Raw genomic sequence first — 26,118 nt, 5'->3', positions numbered from 1 at the left:
CTGGCCACGCCTGCGTATTCCCTGACACTCCCAGATAACAGCCGCTCCCCATGTAATGATTCCCCAGTGTGTGCAGTCTGTGCGTAGCCCAGGACTTACTCAGCGGCTGTGATAGAATCAGGCTGATCGGGGGCGGAGCTGATATCACATGACTTCCCCTCGCACACCTGGCCACACCTGCATATTACCTGACACTCCCAGATAACAGCCGCTCACCATGTAATGATTCCCCAGTGTGTGCGTAGCCCAGGACTTACTCAGCGGCTGTGATAGAATCAGGCTGATTGGGGGCGGAGCTGACGTCACATGACTAACCCTCACACACCTGGCCACGCCTGTGTATTACACTTACTCATTATCAGGGAAGAGCAGGAACCCACTGACACTGGGGAGTTAGGAGTCATTTATTACATAGACATCACTTCTTACACTCAGGTGAGTGAGTGCGGGGTAACGAGTGGACACCAGCGACACTCACTCATTATCAGGGAAGAGCAGGAACCCACTGAAAATGCTGCTCATGTCCGAACCCGCAATCCTCCGCTTGTCATCTGTTTGGATCCACACAGTGTCATTGCTGGCCAGTTTGAGGACGGTGCCCCCAGAGTTCACCTGCGGCTGATTGCGGGCGTTCTGGTCACAGAAGCTGAGCAGCTTCTCCTCCTGGTTCCCTCTTCTGGCCCAGATGTAGAGGCAGAGATCTCCCATGGACACCACCTGATAGGTGAAGTAGTAGTAGCCGGGGTCGGGGCAGGTGAACTTCCCTGTGCCGCTGTTATATAGGTTCCCTTCATCGGTGATAATATGCTTACATTTCAGTATGTTTCCTTCTATCGTGGGGCTTGCGGCAGAGAACGCCGGCCGCCGCTGTTCTTTCAGGTCGGCCACTGCCCCTTTGGAACCCTTTTGGCCCTGATCACCTGGAGGTCCTGGGGGCCCCTCCGGACCCTTGTATCCTATGTGACCAGGCTGACCAGGGTTCCCAGGATCTCCCACATCACCTTTACTTGTAGTCACTTCCAAAATGTGTCTGTCAGCGCCTGAGGTAGACAAATAATTAGCGTTACCGGCTATGATCATCAAATCTGTCTGTATAATATTCCTTTTACACTTTCCATGTATGTATAAGAAATTAGATCTGTCTCCTATCCTAGCAATAGAACGATAGATAATTTGGGAAATTTACTAAGGATAATACGCCTAAAAATTCGGATTCGTATAGTAAAATACTAATTTTTTAGGCGCCTAGCAACCAATCAGAGGCCAATCAGAAGCGCCGTCTAGCGGCCAATCAGAAGCCCCTAGGCCACTAGATGGCCAATAGCGGCATTTAGGAGGAGGAGCGGCAGGATGTAAACAAACATCCTTCATCTCCTCCATTCAGTCAGGTGGTTCGCGTTGTCGTTCCCCCTGGAGCCTACTTGGACTGAAGAGGACGTGATCTACGCCGGAGGAACAATGTAAGTTTAATTTAAATACGGGTAATTTAAATAAGCAAAACATACAAATGGATTGTATAGGCAAATATTCACATGGACCTGCTTACACCAATTAAAGAATCATTCTGTTAACTGACAGGAGGTCCAAACCAGTGCACATCATCTGCACACCATTTATTAAAATGATTCATTTATTTCCTTTTTTTTACACTGAAGTTGAGACGAATTCGTACTTTAAAATACAAATTTGTATCGGTTACAATACGAATGGATACGCCAGCGGAAAATACGAATCAGTCAAATACGACTGATTAGTAAATTTTTCTCCGGAATACGAATTTACATATGGCTAAAACAGCCGTATTCATTCGTATTCAGGCGTATTAAGAATACGAATACGATTTTCATATTTGTATTCTTTATAAATTTCCCCCAATGTGTTACATACTTATTAGTAATGAAACCGCTGTGCAGTGTTTTCGGTTACAGAGGGTATTTAAAGCCAGACTACTGGGCAACATGCATGTCCTTGATAAAGCTGAGAACCAGCGAAACGCGTCAGATTTTTACACTGCACTGTTTATTTAGCGCAGCAATACCACGTCTTGTTTTGTTACTATATATGTGGGTCGGACCCCCAGCTACTGTTGCTGCTTCACCAAACAGCTCACAAAGCACACAATAGCTTGTCTATGATCATCGCCTGACATCTTACAGGAGTCAAATACAGTATATCCTTGTGACAAAGAAAAAGGGGGGTAGACTGCGCTGATATCCAATATTTCCAATATTAATTTAAAATGAAAATTTCACGTTTTTGACTGAGCTGATGAGATAGTTATTATAAGTCCATACGGTACCGTATTTTTGAAGGAACAGATGGATTTTTTGAGATCTGTATATGCAGGTATGGTGTCCTTGTTCTCAGATATCCTCATATATTACTTGCAGAATTGGGACATAAGCAGTAGAGCCCCGCTGGCGATTTTGTGTTGGGGATCCGAATTCCTCCTGTATATATTTGCTAGAAAGAGTTGGGGGTTGCCTCTGGGTGATGGTGCGGCCCAGGTTAGTGTCCACCTTGAAAAAGCTCCCCAGTGGAGTGAAACGCGTTGGTGGTTTTTATTGGCTGACTGACTGAACCCACAAGTCCTGAGACACAACAGAGTGTTCCTATTCCAATCCTCTGAAAATCTACTACCTCGTGGACACCAACCTGGGCCGCACCATCACCCAAAGGCAACCCCCAACTCTTTCAGGCAAATATATACAGGAGGAATTCGAATCCCCAACACAAAATCGCCAGCGGGGCTCTACTGCTTATGTCCCAATTATGAAAATAATATATGAGGATATCTGAGAACATGGACACCATACCTGCATATACAGATCTCAAAAAATCCATCTGTTCCGTCAAAAATACGGTACCGTATGGACTTATAATAACTATCTCATCAGCTCAGTCAAAAACGTGAAATTTTATTCCCCCCTCCCCCCACCCCCTTCCATTATTTTAAAGGCATTTAATAATTGACCTGTAAAATTGTGAAGTTTATATTGTGTATTATTATATTATAATGTTTATAAGATTAAAACCTATTTAGTGGTGCTTGATATGGTTAAGTAACAATTTTGCTAATATTGGAAATCAGCGCAGTCTACCCCCCTTTCTCTTTTCCATATCTATTTTGGGGACTGACACTCCCCGCCATTGTACTGCAGCTTGACAAAGCCACTCACAACTCTGCGCCTCCTACAGGTAACCTAGTTACCTACCCCCTTTATCCTTGTGACAATCCCACAGCACATCCCATGTGACATACCCACAGCACATCCCTTGTGGTGATCTCATGTGACATACCCATAGCAAATCCTTTGTGACTTACCTACAGCATATCCCACGTGAGGATCCCACAGAATTTCCCATGTGACATACCCACAGCAATCCCATTTGAAATCCCACAGCAAATTCCTTGTGATTTACCCACAGCAAATCCCATATGATTTACCCACAGCAAATCCCCTGTGACAATCCAGTGCCATATCCCATGTGGCGATCCCACAGCAATTCCCATGTGATTTACCCAGGCAAATCCCCTTGTGATGATCCCACAGTAAATCCCATGTGATATTGTGTACAGGCCGTGCGCGGCTACATTGATGTACTGAGAACCAGAAGAGCTTGTCTGGGCTAATGGCTAGGGGCGGTCACAAGACTGTGATCTCAGATCCGTGGCTATGGTAAGAGAGGAAGAGCCCCATGGTGTCTGAGAGGGGAGGGGGTCCTAATCTATCTGTCCCTTTTCAGGTTAGCCATAATCTTTATATGTAGTGTTACTTCATCTCACCCACATGCAAGATCAATTTTAGCAACCCCCCCCCCCACCAACCCCTGTGTGGGGGATAGCATTAGGCACTAGGAGGAGGCTTAGGCTTGGGGGGGGGGGTAGCGTTAGGCACTAGGAGGAGGGTTAGGCTGTGTTGGGTTAACCTTAGGCACTAGGAGGAGTCTTATGCTGTGGGGGGAATCAATAGGCACTAGGAGGAGGGTTAGGCTGTGGAGGGTTAGCGTTAGGTACTAGGAGGAGGGTTATGCTGTGGAGGGTTAGTGTTAGGTACTAGGAGGAGGGTTATGCTGTGGAGAGTTAGTGTTAGGCGCTAGGAGGAGGGTTAGGCTGTGGGTTTTAGCGTTAGGCAATAGGAGGAGAGGTAGGTTAGGCTATGGGGCTTTAGCATTATGCATTAGGAGGATAGTTAGGTTTAGGCTGTGGGGGATTAGTGTTAGGCACTAGGTGGAGGGTTAGGCTGTGGGGGATAGAGTTAGGCACTAGGAGGAGGCTTAGGCTGTGGGGGATTAGTTAGGCAATAGAAGGAGGGTAAGGCTGTTCAGGGTTAGCGTTAGGTACTAGGAGTAGAGTTAGGCTGCGGGTGGGTAGTGTTAGACACTAGGAGGTGGGTTAGGCTATCAGAGGTTAGCGTTGGACACTAGGAGGTAGGTTAGGCTATCAGAGGTTAGTGCTAGGCACTAGGAGGAGGGTTAGGTTATTGGGTTTAGCGTTCCGCACTAGATGGAGGGTTAGGCTGTGGTGGGTTAGCTTTAGGCACTAGGAGGAGAGTTAGGCTGTGGGGGTTAGCAGTAGGCATTAGGAGGAGGGTCAGGCTGTGGGTGGGTAGCGTTAGATACTAGGAGGTGGGATAGACTGTTGGGGGATAGCGTTAGGCACTAGGAGGAGGGATAGGCTATGTGGTGTTAGCGATAGGCACTAGAAGTAGGGGTTGGCTGTGGGGGGTTAGCATTAGGCACTAGGAGGAGGGTTAGGTTTAGGCTGTGGTGGGGGGTTAGCGTTAGGCACTAGGAGGAGAGTATGGTTAGGCTGTGGGGGATTAGCATTAGGAGGAGTCTTAGGTTAAGGCTGTGGATGGTTAGCGTTAGGCACTAGGAGGAAGGTTAGGCTGTGGAGAGTTAGCATTAGGAAGTCGGAAGAGAGTTAGGTTTAGGCTGTGGGGGGTTAGCATTAGGCACTAGGAGGAGGGTTATGCTGTGGTGGGCTAGCGTTAGGCACTAGAAAAGCAAATTGTATCACCACCAGGTGATAAAGGCGCTAGGCGGGTGGGTTGTTTTGTGAGCTGCTCACACGGAGGGGAGGTTCAATCCCCTATTGTGGTGAATACAGGGATAAAAAAGGAAGGATATGTGGAGCGCTCAAAAAGATTTAAAAAATAATATGCAAATCAATTGTGTTGACAATTGGTAAAAAATTATAATAATAAATTTGATCAATTTGGTATCACAAAGTATAAATTCATTTAATTATCACATCTGATATGAATAATAATAATAAAAAGCACAATAAAAACAATTAATGCACATAAAATTAGACATAGAACATAATTATATTGCACTTGAGAGATCTTCTAGGGCATACAGTGAACCACTTGTTAGTAATAACTAGAGACAGGATTATATGCATTTGCATACTTTGCCCATTCTCACTGGTTATTGCATATTTTACCTAAAATCTAGTGATGGTGCATATTTTAGGCCCCGCCCCGCGAGTTGCAGCACTGCTTTGCCCTGCTGCTGCTGGCCAGGTAGTGGTAGAGTGTGCAGGCTGGGGCAATATGTGCGCAGAGTGGGAACCTTGGATGAACACTATGTCTGATCCATGTACGCTGCCAATCCATGTTGATAAAAGTCAGTCAGGGCGGATGCCATTACGAATCTCCTGAACCTTTGCCTGCCCCTGGCCTGGAACTTTACACCAAGAGACAGACTTCTGCAGCAGAGGAGGCGGGCAGAAGGGTTGTGACATCACGCGGCGCAGAGAAAATGCCGTGTCACAGTGAGTATGTGGCGCAGGGAAGAAGCCTTCCACTGCGCCGCCCTCACACGATATGCTGACATTTGATCCATCGGCGCTGGAGATGAGGGTCCGTGCAGTTGATGCAAGAAGAGCTTTGGACGCTGCAGTATACTGACATCTGCAGATGCCTTGGGCCTATTTTTGAGGTTTATTTGCAACTAATTTTATGCTGATTTTTAAATAAATAAGTTAAAAATTACTTTTTTATTATTTAATGTAGCATATTTTAACACATTTCATGCATATTTTAAGTATTTTTCATGCATATTTGCATGCATATTTCAAGCTTTTTTTGTTGCATATAATCCTGTCTCTAGTAATAACTGAATATTGGATACTTAAGTGAGTCCCGCTTGTTCCAAGGTACCTTTGAGAAAGTTGTCCCAGTACAACGAAACGCGTGTTTTTAACCCTTGTTTGGACTTTGGATACCCCCCATCACTCCCCTTGAACCAGCTACTCCTCCTGCCCCCCCCATTCACCCACCATTACTACCGGCACCCACAAACTGGATGTACAAATCGGGTAACCCACTACCTGCTAATTTCTGGAACCTTTCCGTGAAGTGAGGTATCTCCATCCTGCCCACCAGTGGAATTAAAGATCAAGGTCTCCAGCAGGAACAAATTGGACACCCACAAGTACAAGCTGAATCCGGACCCCTCTCAACCCCCCCCCCTCCTTTTCCCCCCCATATCACCATCCGACGTGGGGACTACAAACCGTAGAGGAGAGCGACACCTTGGAACAAGCGGGACTCACTTAAGTATCCATTATTCAATTACTACTAACAAGTGGTTCACTGTATGCCCTAGAAGATCTCTCAAGTGCAATATAATTATGTTCTATGTCTAATTTTATGTGCATTAATTGTTTTTATTGTGCTTTTTATTATTATTATTCATATCAGATGTGATAATTAAATGAATTTATACTTTGTGATACCCAATTGATCAAATTTATTATTATTATTTTTTACCAATTGTCAACACAATTGATTTGCATATTATTTTTAAAATCTTTTTGAGCGCTCCACATATCCTTCCTTTTTTAGGGTTAGGCACTAAGAGGAGGGTTAGGCTGTGGAAGGTTAGTGTAAGGCACTAGGAGGAGGCTTAGGCTGTGGGGGAGTTAGCGCTAAACACTAGGAGGAGGGTTAGGCTGTGGAGAGTTAGCACTAGGCACTAGAGGGATGGTTAGGCTATGTGGGATTAGCGTTAGGCACTAGGAGAAGGGTTAGGCTGTAGAGGGTTAGCAACTAGGAGGAGGCTTAGGCTGTGGGGGGTTAGCATTAGGCAATAGGAGGAGGATTAGGTTGTGGAGGGTTAGCATTAGGCAGTCGGAAGAGGGTAAGGTTCAGGCTGTGGGGTTTAGTATTAGGCAGCATAAGGAGGGTTAGGCTTTGGGGGAGTTAGCGTTAGACACTAGGAGTAGGGTTAGGCATTGGCACTAGGAGGAGGTGGGCTAGCATGGCACTAGGAGGAGGGTTCGGCTGTGGGGGGGTTAGCATTAGGCATTAGAAGTAAGCTTAGGCTTTGGGGGAGTTAGCGTTAGGCACTAGGAGGAGGGTTAGGCTGTGGAGAGTTAGAATTTGGCAATAGGAGGATGGATAGGCTGTGGGGGGGCTAGTGTTAGGCACTAGGAGGAGGGTTAGGCTGTAGATGGCTAGTGTTAGGAACTAGGAGGAGGGTTAGGCTGTGGGGGGGTTAGCATTAGGCACTAGTAGGAGGGTTATGGTGTAAATGGGTAACTTTAGGCACTAGGAGGAGTGTTAGGCTGTAGAGGGTAGAGTTAGGTACTAAGAGCAGGGTTAGGCTGTGGGCAGTGGCGTAACTATCGTCCCGCAGCCCCCGCGGTGGCGGGGAGGTGCTGAGCAGGTGTGGGCGCCTGGGGGGCTGCGGGACATTACTCACTGCCTTCTGCCGCCAGCGCATGTGCCGGGTCCCAGCTTTTCCGAGTCCCGGCTACTGCTGCTGCAGCGCTGCTAATACAAATAGTGACACTCGGAAAATGGCTGCCCCCATACTGCAGACAGTTTTTCATCTGCTTTTTGTAGGCAGCCATTTTCCAAGTGTCACTTTAGATTAGCAGCAGTAGACGGGAGAGCGGGGACCAGGCGCATATGCGACAGGAGGTAACATCTCATCCGCCCCTCACCCCGGCTCCCCTCCGCACACCCCGGCTCCCCTCCACTGGGTAAGGTAACGGCCGCATTGGGGGGGGGGGGGGGGGCGTTTGTTTTTATACCTAGCGGGGGCGCCCCCCTGCATTTTCGGCAGGGGGGAGCAGAATTAGTAGTTACGCCACTGGCTATGGGTGGTTAGCGTTAGGCACTAGGAGGAAAGTTTGGCTGTGGGGGTTATCATTAGGCAATAGGAGGAGTGTTTGGCTGTGGAGGGTAACGTTATGCACTAGGAGGAAGGTTAGGCATTGGGGGGTTAGTGTTAGGCACTAGGAGGAGGGTTAGGCTGTGGTGGCGGTTAGCATTAGGCACTAGGAGGAGGGTTAAGCTAACAATAAAAAAAAAAAAAAGCAGAACATTGTTTTGGTGTGCCATCTGGTTCTCCTCCATCAATGGCAAAAATATTTCACATCGGCTATAAACCATCAATGATTTTGAATATTTTTGGGGCAGCATGGATGGTGTAATGGTTAGCATTACTGCCTCACAGCGCTGAGGTCATGGGTTATATCCCCACCATGTGTTATATATACTGGGCAGTACGGACGGTGTAATGGTTATATTACTGCCTCACAGCACTGAGGTCATGGGTTCTATCCCCACCATGTGTTATATATACGGGGCAGTACGGATGGTGTAATGGTTAGCATTACTGCCTCACAGCGCTGAGGTCATGGGTTCTATCCCCACCATGTGTTATATATACGGGGCAGTACGGATGGTGTAATGGTTACATTACTGCCTCACAGCGCTGAGGTCATGGGTTATATCCCCACCATGTGTTATATATACGGGGCAGTACGGACAGTGTAATGTTTATATTACTGCCTCACAGCGCTGAGGTCATGGGTTCTATCCTCACCATGTGTTATATATACGGGGCAGTATGGATGGAGTAATGGTTAGCATTACTGCCTTACAGCGCTGAGGTCATGGGTTCTATCCCCACCATGTGTTATATATACGGGGCAGTACAGATGGTGTAATGGTTACATTACTGCCTCACAGCGCTGAGGTCATGGGTTCTATCCCCACCATGTGTTATATATACGGGGCAGTACGGATGGTGTAATGGTTACATTACTGCCTCACAGCGCTGAGGTCATGGGTTCTATCCCCACCATGTGTTATATATACTGGGCAGCACGGACGGTGTAATGGTTACATTACTGCCTCACAGCGCTGAGGTAATGGGTTCTATCCCCACCATGTGTTATATATACGGGGCAGTATGGATGGTGTAATGGTTACATTACTGCCTCACAGCGCTGAGGTCATGGGTTCTATCCCCACCATGTGTTATATATACGGGGCAGTATGGACAGTGTAATGGTTACATTACTGCCTCACAGCACTGAGGTCATGGGTTCTATCCCCACCATGTGTTATATATACGGGGCAGTATGGATGGTGTAATGGTTACATTACTGCCTCACAGCGCTGAGGTCAGGGGTTCAATTCCCACCATGTGTTATATATACGGGGCAGTACAGATGGTGTAATGGTTAGCATGACTGCCTCACAGCGCTGAGGTCATGGGTTCTATCCCCACCATGTGTTATAAATACGTTGCAGTACGGACGGTGTAATGGTTAGCATTACCGCATCACAGCACCGAGGTCATGGGTTCTATCCCCACCATGTGTTATATATACGGGCAGTACGGACGGTGTAATGGTTAGCATTACCGCATCACAGCACCGAGGTCATGGGTTCTATCCCCACCATGTGTTATATATACGGGCAGTACGGACGGTGTAATGGTTAAATTACTGACTCACAGCGCTGAGGTCATGGGTTCTATCCCCACCATGTGTTATATATACGGGGCAGTACTGATGGTGTAATGGTTATATTACTGCCTCACAGCGCTGAGGTCATGGGTTCTATCCCCACCATGTGTTATATATACGGGGCAGTATGGATGGTGTAATGGTTACATTACTGCCTCACAGCGCTGAGGTCATGGGTTCTATCCCCACCATGTGTTATATATACGGGGCAGTATGGACAGTGTAATGGTTACATTACTGCCTCACAGCACTGAGGTCATGGGTTCTATCCTCACCATGTGTTATATATATGGGGCAGTGCGGATGGTGTAATGGTTACATTACTGCCTCACAGCGCTGAGGTAATGGGTTCTATCCCCACCATGTGTTATATATACGGGGCAGTATGGATGATGTAATGGTAACATTACTGCCTCACAGCGCTGAGGTAATGGGTTCTATCCCACCATGTGTTATATATACGGGGCAGTATGGATGGTGTAATGGTTACATTACTGCCTCACAGCGCTGAGGTCAGGGGTTCAATTCCCACCATGTGTTATATATACGGGGCAGTACGGACGGTGTAATGGTTAGTATTACTGCCTCACAGCACTGAGGTCATAGGTTCTATCCCCACCATGTGTTACATATACGGGGCAGTACGGATGGTGTAGTGGTTACATTACTGACTCACAACGCTGAGGTCATGGGTTCTATCCCCACCATGTGTTATATATACGGGGCAGTACGGACGGTGTGATGGTTAGCATTACTGCCTTACAGCGCTGAGGTTATGGGTTCTATTCCCACCATGTGTTATATATACGGGGCAGTATGCATGGTGTAGTGGTTAGCATTACTGCCTCACAGCACTGAGGTCATGGGTTCTATCCCCACCATGTGTTATATATACGGGGCAGTACGGATGGTGTAATGGTTACATTTCTGCCTCACAGCACTGAGGTCATGGGTTCTACTCCCACCATGTGTTATATATACGGGCAGTACGGATGGTGTAATGGTTATATTACTGCCTCCCAGCACTGAGGTCATGAGTTCTATTCCCACCATGTGTTATATATACGGGGCAGTATGGATGGTGTAATGGTTAAATTACTGCCTCACAGCACCGAGGTCATTGGTTCTATTCCCACCATGTGTTATATATACGGGGCAGTATGGATGGTGTAATGGTTAGTATTACAGCCTCACAGCACTGAGGTCATGGGTTCTATCCCCACCATGTGTTATATATACGGGCAGTACGGACAGTGTAATGGTTAGCATTACCGCCTCACAGCACTGAGGTCATGGGTTCTATCCCCACCATGTGTTATATATATGGGGCAGTACGGATGGTATAATGGTTAGCATTACTGCCTCACAGTGCTGAGGACATGGGTTCTACTCCCACCATGTGTTATATATACGGGCAGTACGGATGGTGTAATGGTTATATTACTGCCTCACAGCGCCGAGGTCATGGGTTCTATTCCAACCATGTGTTATATATACGGGGCAGTATGGATGGTGTAATGGTTAGTATTACCGCCTCACAGCAATGAGGTCATGGGTTCTATCCCCACCATGTGTTATATATACGGGGCAGTACGGATGGTATAATGGTTAGCATTACTGCCTCACAGCACTGAGGTCATAGGTTCTATCCCCACCATGTGTTACATATACGGGGCAGTACGGATGGTGTAGTGGTTACATTACTGCCTCACAGCGCTGAGGTCATGGGTTCTATCCCCACCATGTGTTATATATACGGGGCAGTACGGACGGTGTGATGGTTAGCATTACTGCCTTACAGCGCTGAGGTTATGGGTTCTATTCCCACCATGTGTTATATATACGGGGCAGTATGCATGGTGTAGTGGTTAGCATTACTGCCTCACAGCACTGAGGTCATAGGTTCTATCCCCACCATGTGTTATATATGGGGCAGCACGGATGGTGTAGTGGTTAGCATTACTGCCTCACAGCGCTGAGGACATGGGTTCTACTCCCACCATGTGTTATATATACGGGCAGTACGGATGGTGTAATGGTTATATTACTGCCTCACAGCGCCGAGGTCATGGGTTCTATCCCCACCATGTGTTATATATACGGGCAGTACGGACAGTGTAATGGTTAGCATTACCGCCTCACAGCACTGAGGTCATGGGTTCTATCCCCACCATGTGTTATATATACGGGGCAGTACGGATGGTGTAATGGTTAGCATTACTGCCTCAGAGCGCTGAGGTTATGGGTTCTATCCCCACCATGTGTTATATATACGGGGCAGTACGGATGGTGTAATGGTTACATTACTGCCTCACAGCGCTGAGGTCATGGGTTCTATTCCCACCATGTGTTATATATACGGGGCAGTACGGATGGTGTAATGGTTACATTACTGCCTCACAGCGCTGAGGTCATGGGTTCTATCCCCACCATGTGTTATATATACGGGGCAGTACGGACGGTGTAATGGTTAGTATTACTGCCTCACAGCGCTGAGGTTATGGGTCCTATTCCCACCATGTGTTATATATGGGGCAGCACGGATGGTGTAGTGGTCAGCATTACTGCCTCACAGCGCTGAGGACATGGGTACTATCCCCACCATGGCTCTAACTATGCGGAGTTTGTATATTCTCCCCGTGTTTGTGTGGGTTTACTCTGGGTTATTCCGGTTTCCTCCCACAATCCAAAAATATACTGGTAGGTTAATTGGCCTCCAACAATATTAACCCTAGAATGTCTGTGTGCGCATGTTCATGTGGTAGGGAATATAGATTGTAAGCTCCACTGGGGCAGGGACTGATGTGAATGTTCAAATATTCTCTCTGCGGAGTATGTATGCGCTATATAAGAAACTGTTAATAAATAAATAAATCATCAATGGTCAATGGCCATCCCTAACAGGTACTAATACTAACATCTGTGGGACGCGGATCACCGGCGGTAGTTCCGCCCCTGATTCCCACACTCCGCTATGTGCAGCCTATAGGCTACTGTATTTGTTCTTCTTTCAGAGAGGGGGACTCTAGGTGTCACCCCACAATGAGGCATGTACCCGCCAGCAGGTGGCACACGGAGAGAGGACATGAGCTGGCCTCCTGGATCTCTCTGGCTAAAGGATTTGTGATGCACAGAAATACAAATAGTGATAATGGGCTGATGCAGAATATTACTGAAGCCCCGTAACCCCTCCCCCCCCCGCCCCATTGGCTGTACATGCAGGTCAATGATCTTGTGAAGTGTGTCATTCACAGATGCCAGTATATGACAGATAACAACCGATTGGCCCATCCAGTCTGCATTCTAATTATTTTATCATTTGCGCCTGTTTTACCTGGGTCTCCAGTGTCTCCCTTCTGTCCTGGGCGACCATCACGACCAGATGCTCCCGGGTGCCCGTTCAGTCCTTTGGTAGCTGTGCACTCATCTGATTGGGCCCAAACTAGACTCAGGATTCCTGCCAGCAGCAAGGCGATGATGGAACGATGGACCCACATCTCTGACCTGGAAATGGTGTATTACATGTGGAACACAGGAACATTACGGGTGAAATTTAATAGAGATTCAGAAAGTGAGAGATTTAGGGGGAAATTTACTAAGAATGCAAATAGGTAAATTCGTATTTGCATTCTTCCTACGACTGCATACGACTGTTTGAGTCGTATGAAAAGTCGTGCTCCGGAGAAGAATGTACAAAGCAGTCAGATACGACTGCTTTGTAACCCTCCGATGGTGTAACCATTCGTATTAGCTGGCCATATATACGGCCGCTAATACGAATGTTTCAGGCAGTCTGCACGGATCAGTCAGATCCATCATATCAGTCAGATCCATCATATCAGTCAGATCCATCATATCAGTCAGATCCGTGCAGGCTGCAAGGTGTAAAATAAATAGAAAATTTTTATAAAAAAATAAATAAAAAACAGCGTGGGGTCCCCCCCACAGCCTTAACCAGCACCAGGCTGAAGGAGCCGGGGCCGGTAATTAAAAATCAGGGAACCCGACAAATAGGGGTTCCCCGATTTTTAACAACCAGCCCCAGGCTCCAGGTCCGGGGCTGGTTCCCAAAATACGGGGGACAAAATGACTAGGGGTCCCCCCGTATTTTAAGAACCAGCCCCAGGTCAAACCAGCCAGCAGGGTAATGTCACAGCCGGGGGACACTTATGATATAAGGTCCCACGGCCAAAACATTAACCCCCTGACCGGTCAGCCTGGCCAGGGGCCCTGGGGGAGTGGGGACCCCCCCAATGATGTGGTCCCCCCCTCCAGGACTTACCTGACCAGGCTGAAGCCTGGTGCTGTCCTCGATGCCCCTGGGCGGTGGCCACCGGGCTGATCTTTGTGTAAAAAAAAAGAATAAACTATTGTCTAATACTGGGGAACTATGAGTCCCAGCAAGCCTCCCCCGCAAGCTGGGACTTGGAGAACCACAAGTCCCAGCCTGCGGGGCATTAAAGGGCCCGCTGGGTCTTGTAGTTCCACAGTATTAAAAATAGTAAAATAAAACACACTGACACACACTTAAAATAAAACTTTAATACATCCAAAGCCCACACATACTAATACTTACCTATCTTCATCCCGTAGGTAGCCCTGGTCCTAATGTCCTGGTCTTCTGGTCCTGTGTCGTCTTCTGGCTCCATGTCGACCGTCGCTGTCGCCGTTGCCGTCTGGGTCCGACGAAATCCATGGTGGAAGCTGTGGAAGGAAACCATACTCACCTGTCCCAGGGCGACGTAGTCCAGGGGGTCTTTGCAAAAAAACAAACCGAGAAGCCCAGCTGTTCGTCTGGTTCGGCTTCTCGGTTTGTTTTTTTTGCAAGGACCCCCGGTACTACGTCGCCCTTGGACAGGTGAGTATGGTTTCCTTCCACAGCTTCCACCATGGATTTCGTCGGACCCACACGGCAACGGCGACAGCGACGGTCGACATGGAGCCAGAAGACGACACAGGACCAGAAGACCAGGACATCAGGACCAGGGCTACCTACGGGATGAAGATAGGTAAGTATTAGTATGTGTGGGCTTTGGATGTAATAAAGTTTTATTTTAAGTGTGTGTCAGTGTGTTTTATTTTACTATTTTTAATACTGTGGAACTACAAGACCCAGCGGGCCCTTTAATGCCCCGCAGGCTGGGACTTGTGGTTCTCCAAGTCCCAGCTTGCAGGGGAGGCTTGCTGGGACTCATAGTTCCCCAGTATTAGACAATAGTTTATTCTTTTTTTTACACAAAGGTCAGCCCGGTGGCCACCACACAGGGTCACCGGGGACAGCACCAGGCTTCGGCCTGGTCAGGTAAGTCCTGGAGGGGGGGGGACCCCTTCATTGGGGGGGTCCCCACTCCCCCAGGACCCCTGGCCAGGCTGACCGGTCAGGGGGTTAATGTTTTGGCCGCGGGACCTTATATCATAGGTGTCCCCCGGCTGTGACATTACCCTGCTGGCTGGTTTGGCCTGGGGCTGGTTCTTAAAATACGGGGGACCCCTAGTCATTTTGTCCCCCGTATTTTTGGAACCAGCCCCGGACCTGGAGCCTGGGGCTGGTTGTTAAAAATCGGGGAACCCCTATTTGTCGGGTTCCCTGATTTTTAATTACCGGCCCCGGCTCCTTCAGCCTGATGCTGGTTACAGCTGTGGGGGGGACCCCACGCTGTTTATTTTTTAAATTTATTTAATTTTTCTATTTTTTTTACACCTTGCAGCCTGCACGGATCTGACTGATCCGTGCAGACTGCCAGAAACATTCGTATTAGCGTCCGTATATACTGCTTTGTACATTCCCCTCCGGAACACGACTTTGCATACGACTGAAACAGTCGTATGCAGTCGTAGGGGAAATACTAATACGAAAAACTAGGTTTTTCATATTGGTAAATTTCCCCCCTTATGTCATGTGCTTTACCGTAATACTATATACTGCTAACTAATGTCATGTGCTGACCTATAATATTATATATTGCTGTCTAATGTCACGTGCTGTACTGTAATAATATATACTGTGATCTAATATAATGTGCTGTACTGTAATACTATATACTGCTATCTAATGTCATGTGCTGTACTGTAATACTATATACTGCTATCTAATGTCATGTGCTGTACTGTAATACTATATACTGCTATCTAATGTCATGTGCTGTACTGTAATACTCTATACTGCTGTCTAATGTCATGTGATGTACTGTAATTTTGTATACTGCTATTTAATGTCATGTTTTGTACTGTAATACTCTATACTGCTGTCTAATGTCATGTCCAGTACTGTAATACTATATACTGCTACCTAATGTCATGTGCTGACCTGTAATAATAGATATTGCATTCTAATGTCAAGTGCTGTACTGTAATACTATATACTGCTATCTAATGTCATGTGCTATACTGTAATACTATATACTGCTACCTAATGTCATGTGCTGTACTGTAATACTATACATTGCTTTCATATTTACACATGATTGTGTGTCAACTTCAAAATCCGTACAGATAGTGAAGTTTGCGGACGATACCACTGTGGTTGGCCTGATAACCGATGACGATGAGGTAGCGTATAGGTCTGAGGTTCATAGATTGCTTGAATGGAGCAGGCAAAACTGTCTGCAACTAAATACAAACAAGACCAAGGAGATGAGGATAGATTTTAGGCGAGGTTGTGGTAGGCCAATACTTCCCATTTTTATTGAGGATAAGCCTATTGAGGAGGTGCAGGTTTTTTAATTTTTGGGGCTACTCATTTCTGATGATCTGACGTGGTCTTTAACCCCTTCCCGACATTTGACGTACATTTACGTCATGGCCGGGATGTACTTCCCGACACATGGCATAAATGTACGTCATGCCATTTAACTGTCACCGCGTCTATAGACGCGGTGACAGTTTAAACATGTCTGCTGTCCCTGACAGCAGACATGTCCCTGCATGCCCAGGGGGGGTGGCGATGCCTCCCCCTGTCGGCGATCGCTGTGATTGGCTGTTCAAATGTGAACAGCCAATTACAGCGTTTTCTGTGTACCGGCGAATAACGTTCGCCGGTGACACAGGGATCGGTGGTGATTGGTGCTGTAAAGTACAGCACCAATCACCACGGGGTGTAAGGGTGACACTGGTGTCACCCCACCTCACCCCACCCGCCCCCAAAGGCCGTGATTGGTTCGCCGGACCGACGGACCAATCACAGCCATGGAGGGTGATTTAAACTAACGGTGACTGCACTGCAGACGCCATTCCGGTCTGGAATTGGGTGCAGTGCGGTCACCGTACCTATCTGCCGTGATATACTGACCTGATCCTTGCAAAATACTTACCTGATCACCTGATCACTGCTTGTAGCGTGCTAGATCAGGATTGCCTACTTTTGAAAAAGCATTTCAGGGAGAAAAGTAAAAATCAGGGGGCGGGCCTTGCATCATTTGGGGGGAGGCGCTAGCATTGCCAGGTGGCGGGCCTTGCATCGCCAGGGGGTTGGTGGCGTCATTGCTGTTATCTAGCGCATGCGCAATACATATTGCGGAAGCGAAGCGGCACTTGTGGGAGAAAGGGGGTTCTATTGCATAAATCCTTGAGATGTCCGTAGATTCTCACAGAAATTTCAGGAGAGTTGGCAACCCTGGTGTAGAGTGTGCCTGGGCAGATTATGTGGGTGTATAGAGTGCGCACATTATGTGGGTGTATAGAGTGAGTAAATTACACAGTATGTGTGTGTATAGAGTGTGCCTGGGCACATTATGTGGGTGTATAGAGTGAGCAGAGCCGGCCCTAACCAATTTGATGCCCTAGGCAAGATTTTAGCTTGTGCCCCCCAGCACCGCCACTAGTTCTGCCTCTGACCCAGCACCTATCAGCCAGTAAAACATAACACCCCTCACCCATAGCATTCCAAATACAGAGCCGCAAGTAGACATTTTGGTGTCCTGTGCCAGCAGGAAAATTGGCACCCCCTATATTTTAAATGGCACAACATGTGGCAAAGAGCATAGGGGAGTGGTCACACAATAGTACCCCGCATCTACCACACTGTTCACAATGTTCCAAGAAACTGTCATGAAATTTAGGGTATTCCGACATTATGCTGACAGTGACCAAAATTTCGATATATATGGGGCGATGTAGTATAATCAGTGACCTATGATCCTTATTACCAAAGTGAAGCAGGAAGCTACACCTTCAAGATTAATGGAATGAGTGGAGTATAATATGGGGGCATACATGGACAGACAGACAAATGGGAGGGTGCACTGATGGACAGAAGGGAGGGTGCATAGACTGACAGACAGGAGGGGTAGGTGACATAGACAGACAGATAAAAAGACAGAGCATTATATGGGGGTGTAGACAGAGAGAAGGGGGGCACATATAGACAGATGGCAAGGGGCACATATGGACAGACATGGCCCGGAACCTCTAACTACAGTATATGTGTGCAGCTGCTATGAGGCCAGATGGATTAGGGGGAGTCCCAAAATAAATCTCACTACACCCTCTAAAAATATATATTTGTATTTTTAAAGACTGAGTGATGAGTTGATGGTGAATTGAGAGGGGAAAGGAAGGGATAAAGTCAGCACAGGGAATGGTAAGTTGTGGGGGGCACAGGGAGGGGTGAGGTGGGCACAGAAAGCTAATGGTGGCACAAGGAAGGCTTAGTGAGCTCTGAGGAGTAGGGGTATCTGTCAGGTGGAAGAAAGGATGCCCATCACTGAGAACAATCAAACCCCCCCCCCAGAATGAGGGGGCACACCCTGGTGCTCCATCATGGACAGCAGCATCACCCCATGCACTACTGACCACTGTGCATGTTGCAGCTCCGGCGCTATGGGAGAGCTGAGTTCACCTCCAAGCTCCAAGCAGAGCATCACTAACTTCTCCTTCAGCTGCATACCAACTCCTCCCACTTAATATCAGGGCCCGGGTGGCACGGCAGCTGCCGGAAGTTTCCCCATCCTCCTTGCACAGCATCAGCAACTGCCAGGATTGAGAGACCTGCAGGGGGAGGGGGCGGAGCTACACAAGAGTGAGACAGCCTGTAGTGCTCAGGTAATGCTGACGACTTTCTCTCTATTGCTGCGGCTGCTTGCTGGGATTTCAGTTAATGTGAATTCTCTTGTCAGGCAGCCGCAGGGGTGAGCCGACCTGGTGGGGGTCTGGAAATGGCACAGCAGTCAAAGTGCCGGTATGACATACCTCCCCGTCCATTACCTCCTCTGCAGACTGGAAAACTACTCGATCTCCTCCAAGGTGCAGCTAATCAGGGGTTTCTCCAGCCGCACCCCCTGCCGGCAGCATGGCAACAACCCACGGCATCTCCTCCATCCTGCGGCCACCCGGCAGCGGTCTCTCCCCGGTGCCAGTGAATAAATACGCGCAGTTCAACTTAGTCTGGCAGTGATGACGGCACCGACGCGCATGCGCAGTACACTTCGCGGAGGCGAAGCAGAAGCTGCGGGAGAAAGGGGGCCTCTTCCGGGAGTCCGTGAGATGTCCCAGAATTCCGGGAGTCTCACGGACATTCCGGGAGAGTCGGCAACCATGTGCTAGATGCTTCCTGGATCTGACTTCTTGTGACTTCCTGCTGCTGCTGCAGTGTGATAGAGAGATAGAGAGAGATAGTGACAGAGAGTGATAGAGAGTGCTATATTTTGTGTCTGCTACTCCCCTTTTTGGGGGTGCAGGGTTTTTTTTATATATATAACTGTCAGTGCTGCTGCTGCAGTGTCATAGAGTGATAGATAGTGATAGATAGTGAGAGATAGAGAGATAGAGAGAGATAGTGACAGAGAGTGATAGAGAGTGCTATATTTTGTGTCTGCTACCCCCCCTTTTTGGGGGTGCAGGTTTTTTTTATATATATAACTGTCAGTGCTGCTGCTGCAGTGTCATAGAGTGATAGATAGTGATAGATAGTGAGAGATAGAGAGATAGAGAGAGATAGTGACAGAGAGTGATAGAGAGTGTTATATTTTGTGTCTGCTGCCCCCCCTTTTTGGGGGTGCAGGTTTTTTTTAATATATATATATAACTGTCAGTGCTGCTGCTGCAGTGTCATAGAGTGATAGATAGTGATAGATAGTGAGAGATAGAGAGATAGAGAGAGATAGTGACAGAGAGTGATAGAGAGTGCTATATTTTGTGTCTGCTACCCCCCCCTTTTGTGCTGATCAGTATATCTGTGCTGATCAGCAACTTTTTGGGGGTGCAGGGTTTTTTTTTTTTTATATATACCTGTCAGTTGCTGCCAGTTGCACTGTCAGTTGCACCAAAGGTTGTGCACCTGCTGCCCCTCACTGGTAATCAGTGTCGCATCACTGATCACCTTTTTTTTTTTTTGAGGGTGCTGTGGGGTCTTTTTTTAATTTTTTTTTTTGCACACACAGTGATTTTGTGGGTGTCCTGTGGCCACTGTGCGCTGATCAGTGACGTACATCACTGATCAGCTTTTTCGGCACAGGGTTGATCTATTTTTTTTTTTTTTGATCAAATTCCTGTTGCCTTTGAGCGCTGTTCAGTGACGGACGTTACTGACCAACATCTGTGCTCAATTTTTGGCGCAGGACCTTTTTTTTTTTTTTTTTTAACCCCTTCAATTTTTTTTTTTATTGGGATCAAATTCCTGTATAAAGTATTTTTTTTCTGCACTACATACACACTACACACTACATACCCCCCGTGTTGAAATAAAGTTTGTACCCCCCCCTACACTATACACGTGTTGAAACATTTCACTACCAGAAACACAAAAATAAAAATGTCATCCCAAATGTCATCCCAAATGTCATCCCAGTCATCCAGAAGAATGTATTCAGCGGAGGAGGCATATGCCATGCTTGCCTCTGACTCTGACACAGCCAGTGATGCAAGCGGGGAATTTGAAGGATTCATCTTAAGCTCCTCTTCCTCCTCTAGTGATGAGGGACCCCCTCAAAGACGCCCCCGTAGAGCAGCTGAGACCCCCCCCCCAATAATTGATCTCGTATGGACCCCACCACCAGACAATTTTGAGCCCCAGGTTCCTGAGTTTTTGGCCATCCCAGGAATCCAATTTGATTCCACAGGTCTCAGAGAAATTGACTTTTTCAAATTATTTTTCTCTGATGATTTTATAAATTTAATGGTGGACCAAACTAATTTATATGCCCAGCAGTTTATTGCCCAAAACCCCACGTCATCATTTGCTAGGTGGACCCCTGTAGATGCAGTATAGATGATGACGTTTTGGGGTCTGGTGTTACATATGGGCATAGTAAAAAAGCCAGAAATTAGGCAATATTGGAGTACAGATGTTCTGTACAGCACCCCATTTTACCGTATGGCCATGACTCAGACTCGTTTTGAGACAATCCTTAAATTTTTGCATTACACCGATAATGCACAGTGCCCACCCAGAGATGATCCCACCTTTGACCGGCTATTTAAAGTCAGGCCGGTCATTGATCATTTCAGCGCCAAATTTGCTGAGATGTACATCCCAGATAAATTCATTTGCATAGACGAGTCCCTTATACATTTTAAAGGAAGGGTTAAATTCCGCCAGTACCTTCCCAGTAAGAGGGCAAGGTATGGCATAAAAATGTATAAGCTGTGTGAAAGCACCTTAGGGTACACCCACAGGTTTAGGGTATATGAAGGGAAGGATTCAAGAATTGAACCGCCAGAATGCCCCCCCTCCCTCGTAGGTGTTAGTGGAAAAATTGTCACCTCTGTGAAAGTCTAGGTGCACACACGCCATTTTGTGATAGTATGGCCGCCATTTTGGTTCGCAGAGTTGCGCAAATAAAGTTTCCATACCCGAGTATGTGTGACAATGTGGACCAGAAGAGTAGACATACTATCACACATAAATTCATAATAACACACTTACACGAAATGAAATATAGTTAAAAGGTTTAGAACGCCACACATAGCTTAGTTAGCCCTGCACACACCTGTCTGTATCGTGTTTAGTACCGTTCCGCTCAGTTCATTATGCGAAGTATTCCGGTCATTGCGAATATGTCGCAATGTACATTGCCCGATAGTTATGGACATAATCCATATTCCAGAGACAGTTTCTGTTGTAAGTAGTTAACAAAGGAAACTAGCTCAAACCGGTTCTTATCCTTGCTGACGCCGAAACCACCAAACAAAGGACTCTTAAAGTTCACTCCCCTGCACCTGGTCAGACCAGGTACAGCGTCTAACCTCCAATCACAGTGGACCGGACATATGATCTCTGACCAATGAGAATGGCCTTTGACCTCCCCCTTCTGACCCTATAAGATAGGCGACCCGGAGCAGGCTCGCTCTCTTCGGCACATCTACTTTCCCTGGACCTTCCTACCGGACTATAGTTCATTCCTGAACGATAGTGAGCTCTGACCGGACTGCGCTTCGCATACTTGATGAGACGGGTAAACGGTTGCATTTTACGGTATTTATTCTTAAAGTATTGTTGGCTGGTTGTGTCTTGTAACTATATTCTTTCCCCTTAGTAAAGTCTGTTTAGTATTCATTGTTAGTATATTGTATCACCTGTTATACCTGTTTATTCTTATTTCTGTAACCCCCTTTTGTCCATTAGGGACTTAAATACAAACCTTTTACGGAGTTCTAATCTCCTTATTCCTATTCAGTGGTCGTGTCTGTTTATTCGCATAATAGCGATAAGGTATATTACGGACACTGTCCTTTAAGGTATATTCGCAGAATAGAGACAAAGTACTGCGAAAGGATCTCGTATTAAGGTATTGTTTCTTGGTGCAAAATACTAAATAAAAGGTACACTGCGCTGCGCTACGTTTTGTTCGCACGTAGTTAGGTATAAAGGGTAAGCAGGTTACGGACACATTACGTAACCCGCGCTTTTCACTCATTGTCTCTCTGGTCATAATCAAATCGTCTTTAACAATTGAGGGCTCGTCCGTCCGCTCCACAGTCCAGAACTCAGTACCAGGCGTGCGGCTCGACCTATACCAGCAAAAGGGTGGAAGTATTTATTTGTTTCCATTGCTGGATAGGCCGAGTCCACGGCAGTGCGGGGTTCGGGAAGTGCTAGCGCTGAACCCGGAGTACAATGAGTGAAAGCCACATGTTTTAAAGCATATCATACCTAAGTGTTTAGTAAACTGTACTTCTGCCTGCCACAAGTAGTTTAACGGGGTATAGTGTCTTGGGCTGCTTGTTTATTACAGTATATGTACCACGTGCGATAAGGTTCGCACACGTGGAATCTGTGTTTATTATAGTACATAGAGGATCCCCTCTGTGCAAAACTATAATTGTTTATTGTTAGTTACCGCAAAAACAGGGACCACGCCACGTGGCGACAAGTCCTGGGCCTTTTGCAGTAACGTAAAGCGTCTATTGTATATTACGCAAGGTGCGCGCGCACGTGCCCACATAGGGAAAGTTTCGCATCTTTGTACGTGGTTTACGGATTAAGTACGGGATTTATTTCGCATCTTGATACGTAACTCTCGGACAGAGTTAAGGGATTTATTCCACATTTAGGCGCAATTACTGCGTATAGCGAAACCCGAGCGCAACCTTGCAAATACACTATAGAACACGTGGGTGGCCGATTCATCGGCGGCCTGTGAACAACGCACGTACACACGTGGCTGTTCATTGGTACTGCACATGCAGCACACATAGGAACTCAAAGGTGAACAGTATTAAACCATCAGCTTTATTTAAACAGTGTAGTAATATACTGCGAATAAGGCGGTGATTAATAAAAGAAAATAAGTTTTTTTCTTTTTGTTCATTTTTCATAAGCAAGCAACTCAAGCATTATTTTAATAGATTCCTATAGTTTATTATAAGGGATTTATACCTGCATAAGTATCTAGTGACAAGCTACCAGCCTGGGAAAAATTTTCTGTACAGAAATATTTCAAAAATACGCATAAGACCAAGGTGTAACTAGCGCCCAGTGTGAAAAATAACTGAGGCGAACGGGTGTGTGACGGCACGACTCAGCGCAGTGTAGTCCAGTGTAGGACAGTCCAGTTAGGACCGGGTTCACGTGACGACGTGCCCATAGGAACTGCCCCTTCAGTGGAATTGATTCCGCTAGGAGGGTACAAGAAGATATATCGGAACGCACTTGTTTCCGATTAGCTACTTTAGAAATCCGATTTTTGGGGGTATAGGAAAGCAAGTTTGTTATACCCTGGAAAAATTGTGCCGCATCAAGCAAGTTGGCTAGAAGTTCGCTGCTAGTTGAAAGACTTGGTGATTGAGTACGTTACCTCGCATTGTGGGCTCTTCGCTTGATTGCGTTGAAGTGTCGCTGTGTGGAGAAGTGAGTGGTTGGGGAGCTCTCAACTTAAATAACCCACCGATTATCTATTAAGCTGTGAACGTTTATTCCTGTAACTATGGGTAATAACGGGTCACGCTGTGATAACGTGCATGTTAGGGAGGAAGCAAGCCAGCCAAAAGGATCGGCTGCTTTTATTATGTGCAGGAAGCACGGTGAACTCGCAGTTGTTTACCAAAATAAATGGAGAAAAATGACACAAGGCAGCAAGTTAGAATTTCCCAGTGTTGGTAGCTTCGATCCAGAAATCTTATCGGCAGTAAAAGATGAAATATGCCTACTCTCCAGTCGTAAGGAGAGAGTGAAGCATATAGATATTCTTAAATTGTGGCAGAAGGAAGGACAGGAACAATGGGGAACCAGAGGTCTGGCAATACCGGACACAATCAGCCACAATAAAAATGCAACCGTTGCCGCAATAGAATCAACTCCCCCACCCCCATATGTGCCGAAGGGGTTAATGACTCATAAGAAAGACATGAGTAATAATGTATCCGTTACTAACTTGTACCCTGTCTTACCCCCTTATAAGGAAACCCGAGAGGAGAACGAGCAGCTGTTGGCACTGGCCGTCTCCCATGCCCTTAACATGCTTGAGGGAAAGGCGCAACCCACTGCTGGGGTCCCAGCACAGGAGGAGGAGACGGCTGATGTCAACAGCATAGTATTAGACACAGGTAAGTACACACAACACAGCACAGAGATAGTTGCTCCTGGGATGTTGTCCAATGGTGCAGGGGGGATACAGATCCACCCTCTGCACACAGTGGAACCTCCTTGTGGACGGGGAGACGGGGATGAGGTAATGCCTGTAAAGGATAGTGACATGCACAATACATGGACGCGATTGGAACGTCATTCAATCATCAAAAATTTCCCTGATCCCAGCAAAGATCTGGCAAAGTGTCAGAAATTTGTAAGGGAGCGAGGAAATTCAGATGAGCCCACCAATAAGGATTGGCGATACATGTTGAGAGCTTGCCTCCCTTCACATATAGATGTCCAGAAGTTCATTCGAGACAGTGGTGTGGAGGGCGATAAGATCTTAACTGAACAGGGCAACCAGGAAAATATACGCCTAATAAATATACAATTGGGTGTATATTTCCCAGGGACAGTTGAAAATACCCTAGGGTTCACCATCACACAGAAAGATGGTGAGTCCACCAGCGGATATTTCAACCGTGCTTTACAGGCGTTGCCAAAACACTCTGGTATCCACAGCCCCAGGGACAACATACATCTTAAGGGAGGGATTGTCTCTGTGCTGATACAAGGTCCTAGGGAAAATCTGAGAACCAACATAGAAACCATTCACCCCAACTGCAGACAGATGTCAGTACGCACTTTAAAGAAATCTGCTGTTGATCTGGACAAACAACTTATGACAGAAAGACAAAACCAAATGGTATGTTTCAAATGTGGAAACAAAGGACACATAGCCAGACATTGCAGGGTAAGTAACCATAGAAAACATAACACACATGTAAGTAACTGGGAGACACGATGAGGGAAGACAGGTAGGTCTCAACACATAGCCATAGCCCCACCTAGTAGCCAACGCTGCCCTAAGCATGACACACATATGCAAACAGGGAGTAGGACACACGTACACCCCACATCCAGGTAACATAAGACAATATCTGAGGGAGGAGCCTCAGATATGGGTAAGTGGAATAGTTTAAATATAAAGTTTTTTTGGTATCAAACCCGTTTAACAACATTCCCTCCTGGTCTAGGTTGTGCCAAGCAATTAGTAGCAGCAATTGGGGTAACAGGAAAAATACAGCATTACCCACTGACGAAACCAGCAGATGTTACAAGCGGGCCTCTGCATACCAAACACTCTTTTCTGTTGGCTGCAGCGGTCCCGACTAACCTCCTGGGTAGAGATTTACTATGCAAAATGGGATGTGTCATCTATTACACCCCCGATGGGGTATTCCTGGACACTCCTAGAAATCTTACACAAGAAGTGCAAGATATGCTGGACAGTCCTCAGAGGCTAATGTTGTATTCCACTGTTATAGAGTCAAAT

General features: G+C 46.8%; 1 protein-coding gene across 2 annotated transcripts in view; it reads right to left on the bottom strand.

Moving 5' to 3' along the window:
- Positions 1 to 390: 390 nt before the first annotated feature.
- LOC146041443 (complement C1q subcomponent subunit A-like) overlaps positions 391 to 26,118 on the bottom strand; it is a 37,964-nt gene continuing 12,236 nt past the window's right edge. Inside the window, exons 1-3 of one of the 2 annotated variants that reach the window (XM_083161423.1) lie at positions 18,569 to 18,721; positions 13,113 to 13,282; positions 391 to 1,040 (exon numbers count right to left, since the gene is read on the bottom strand). In XM_083161423.1, coding sequence (XP_083017549.1) covers positions 475 to 1,040; positions 13,113 to 13,282; positions 18,569 to 18,660 — 828 coding nt within the window. In that variant the 5' untranslated portion in view covers positions 18,661 to 18,721 and the 3' untranslated portion in view covers positions 391 to 474. Of the gene's footprint in view, positions 1,041 to 13,112; positions 13,283 to 18,568; positions 18,722 to 26,118 lie in introns of those variants that run through there. The other variant, XM_083161424.1, reaches the window with a different exon arrangement.

This window comes from Crinia signifera, chromosome 19 (assembly GCF_055691185.1).
Source record: "Crinia signifera chromosome 19, ASM5569118v1, whole genome shotgun sequence".
Lineage (NCBI taxonomy): Eukaryota > Metazoa > Chordata > Amphibia > Anura > Myobatrachidae > Crinia > Crinia signifera.
This window is presented reverse-complemented; position numbering and strand designations above follow the sequence as displayed.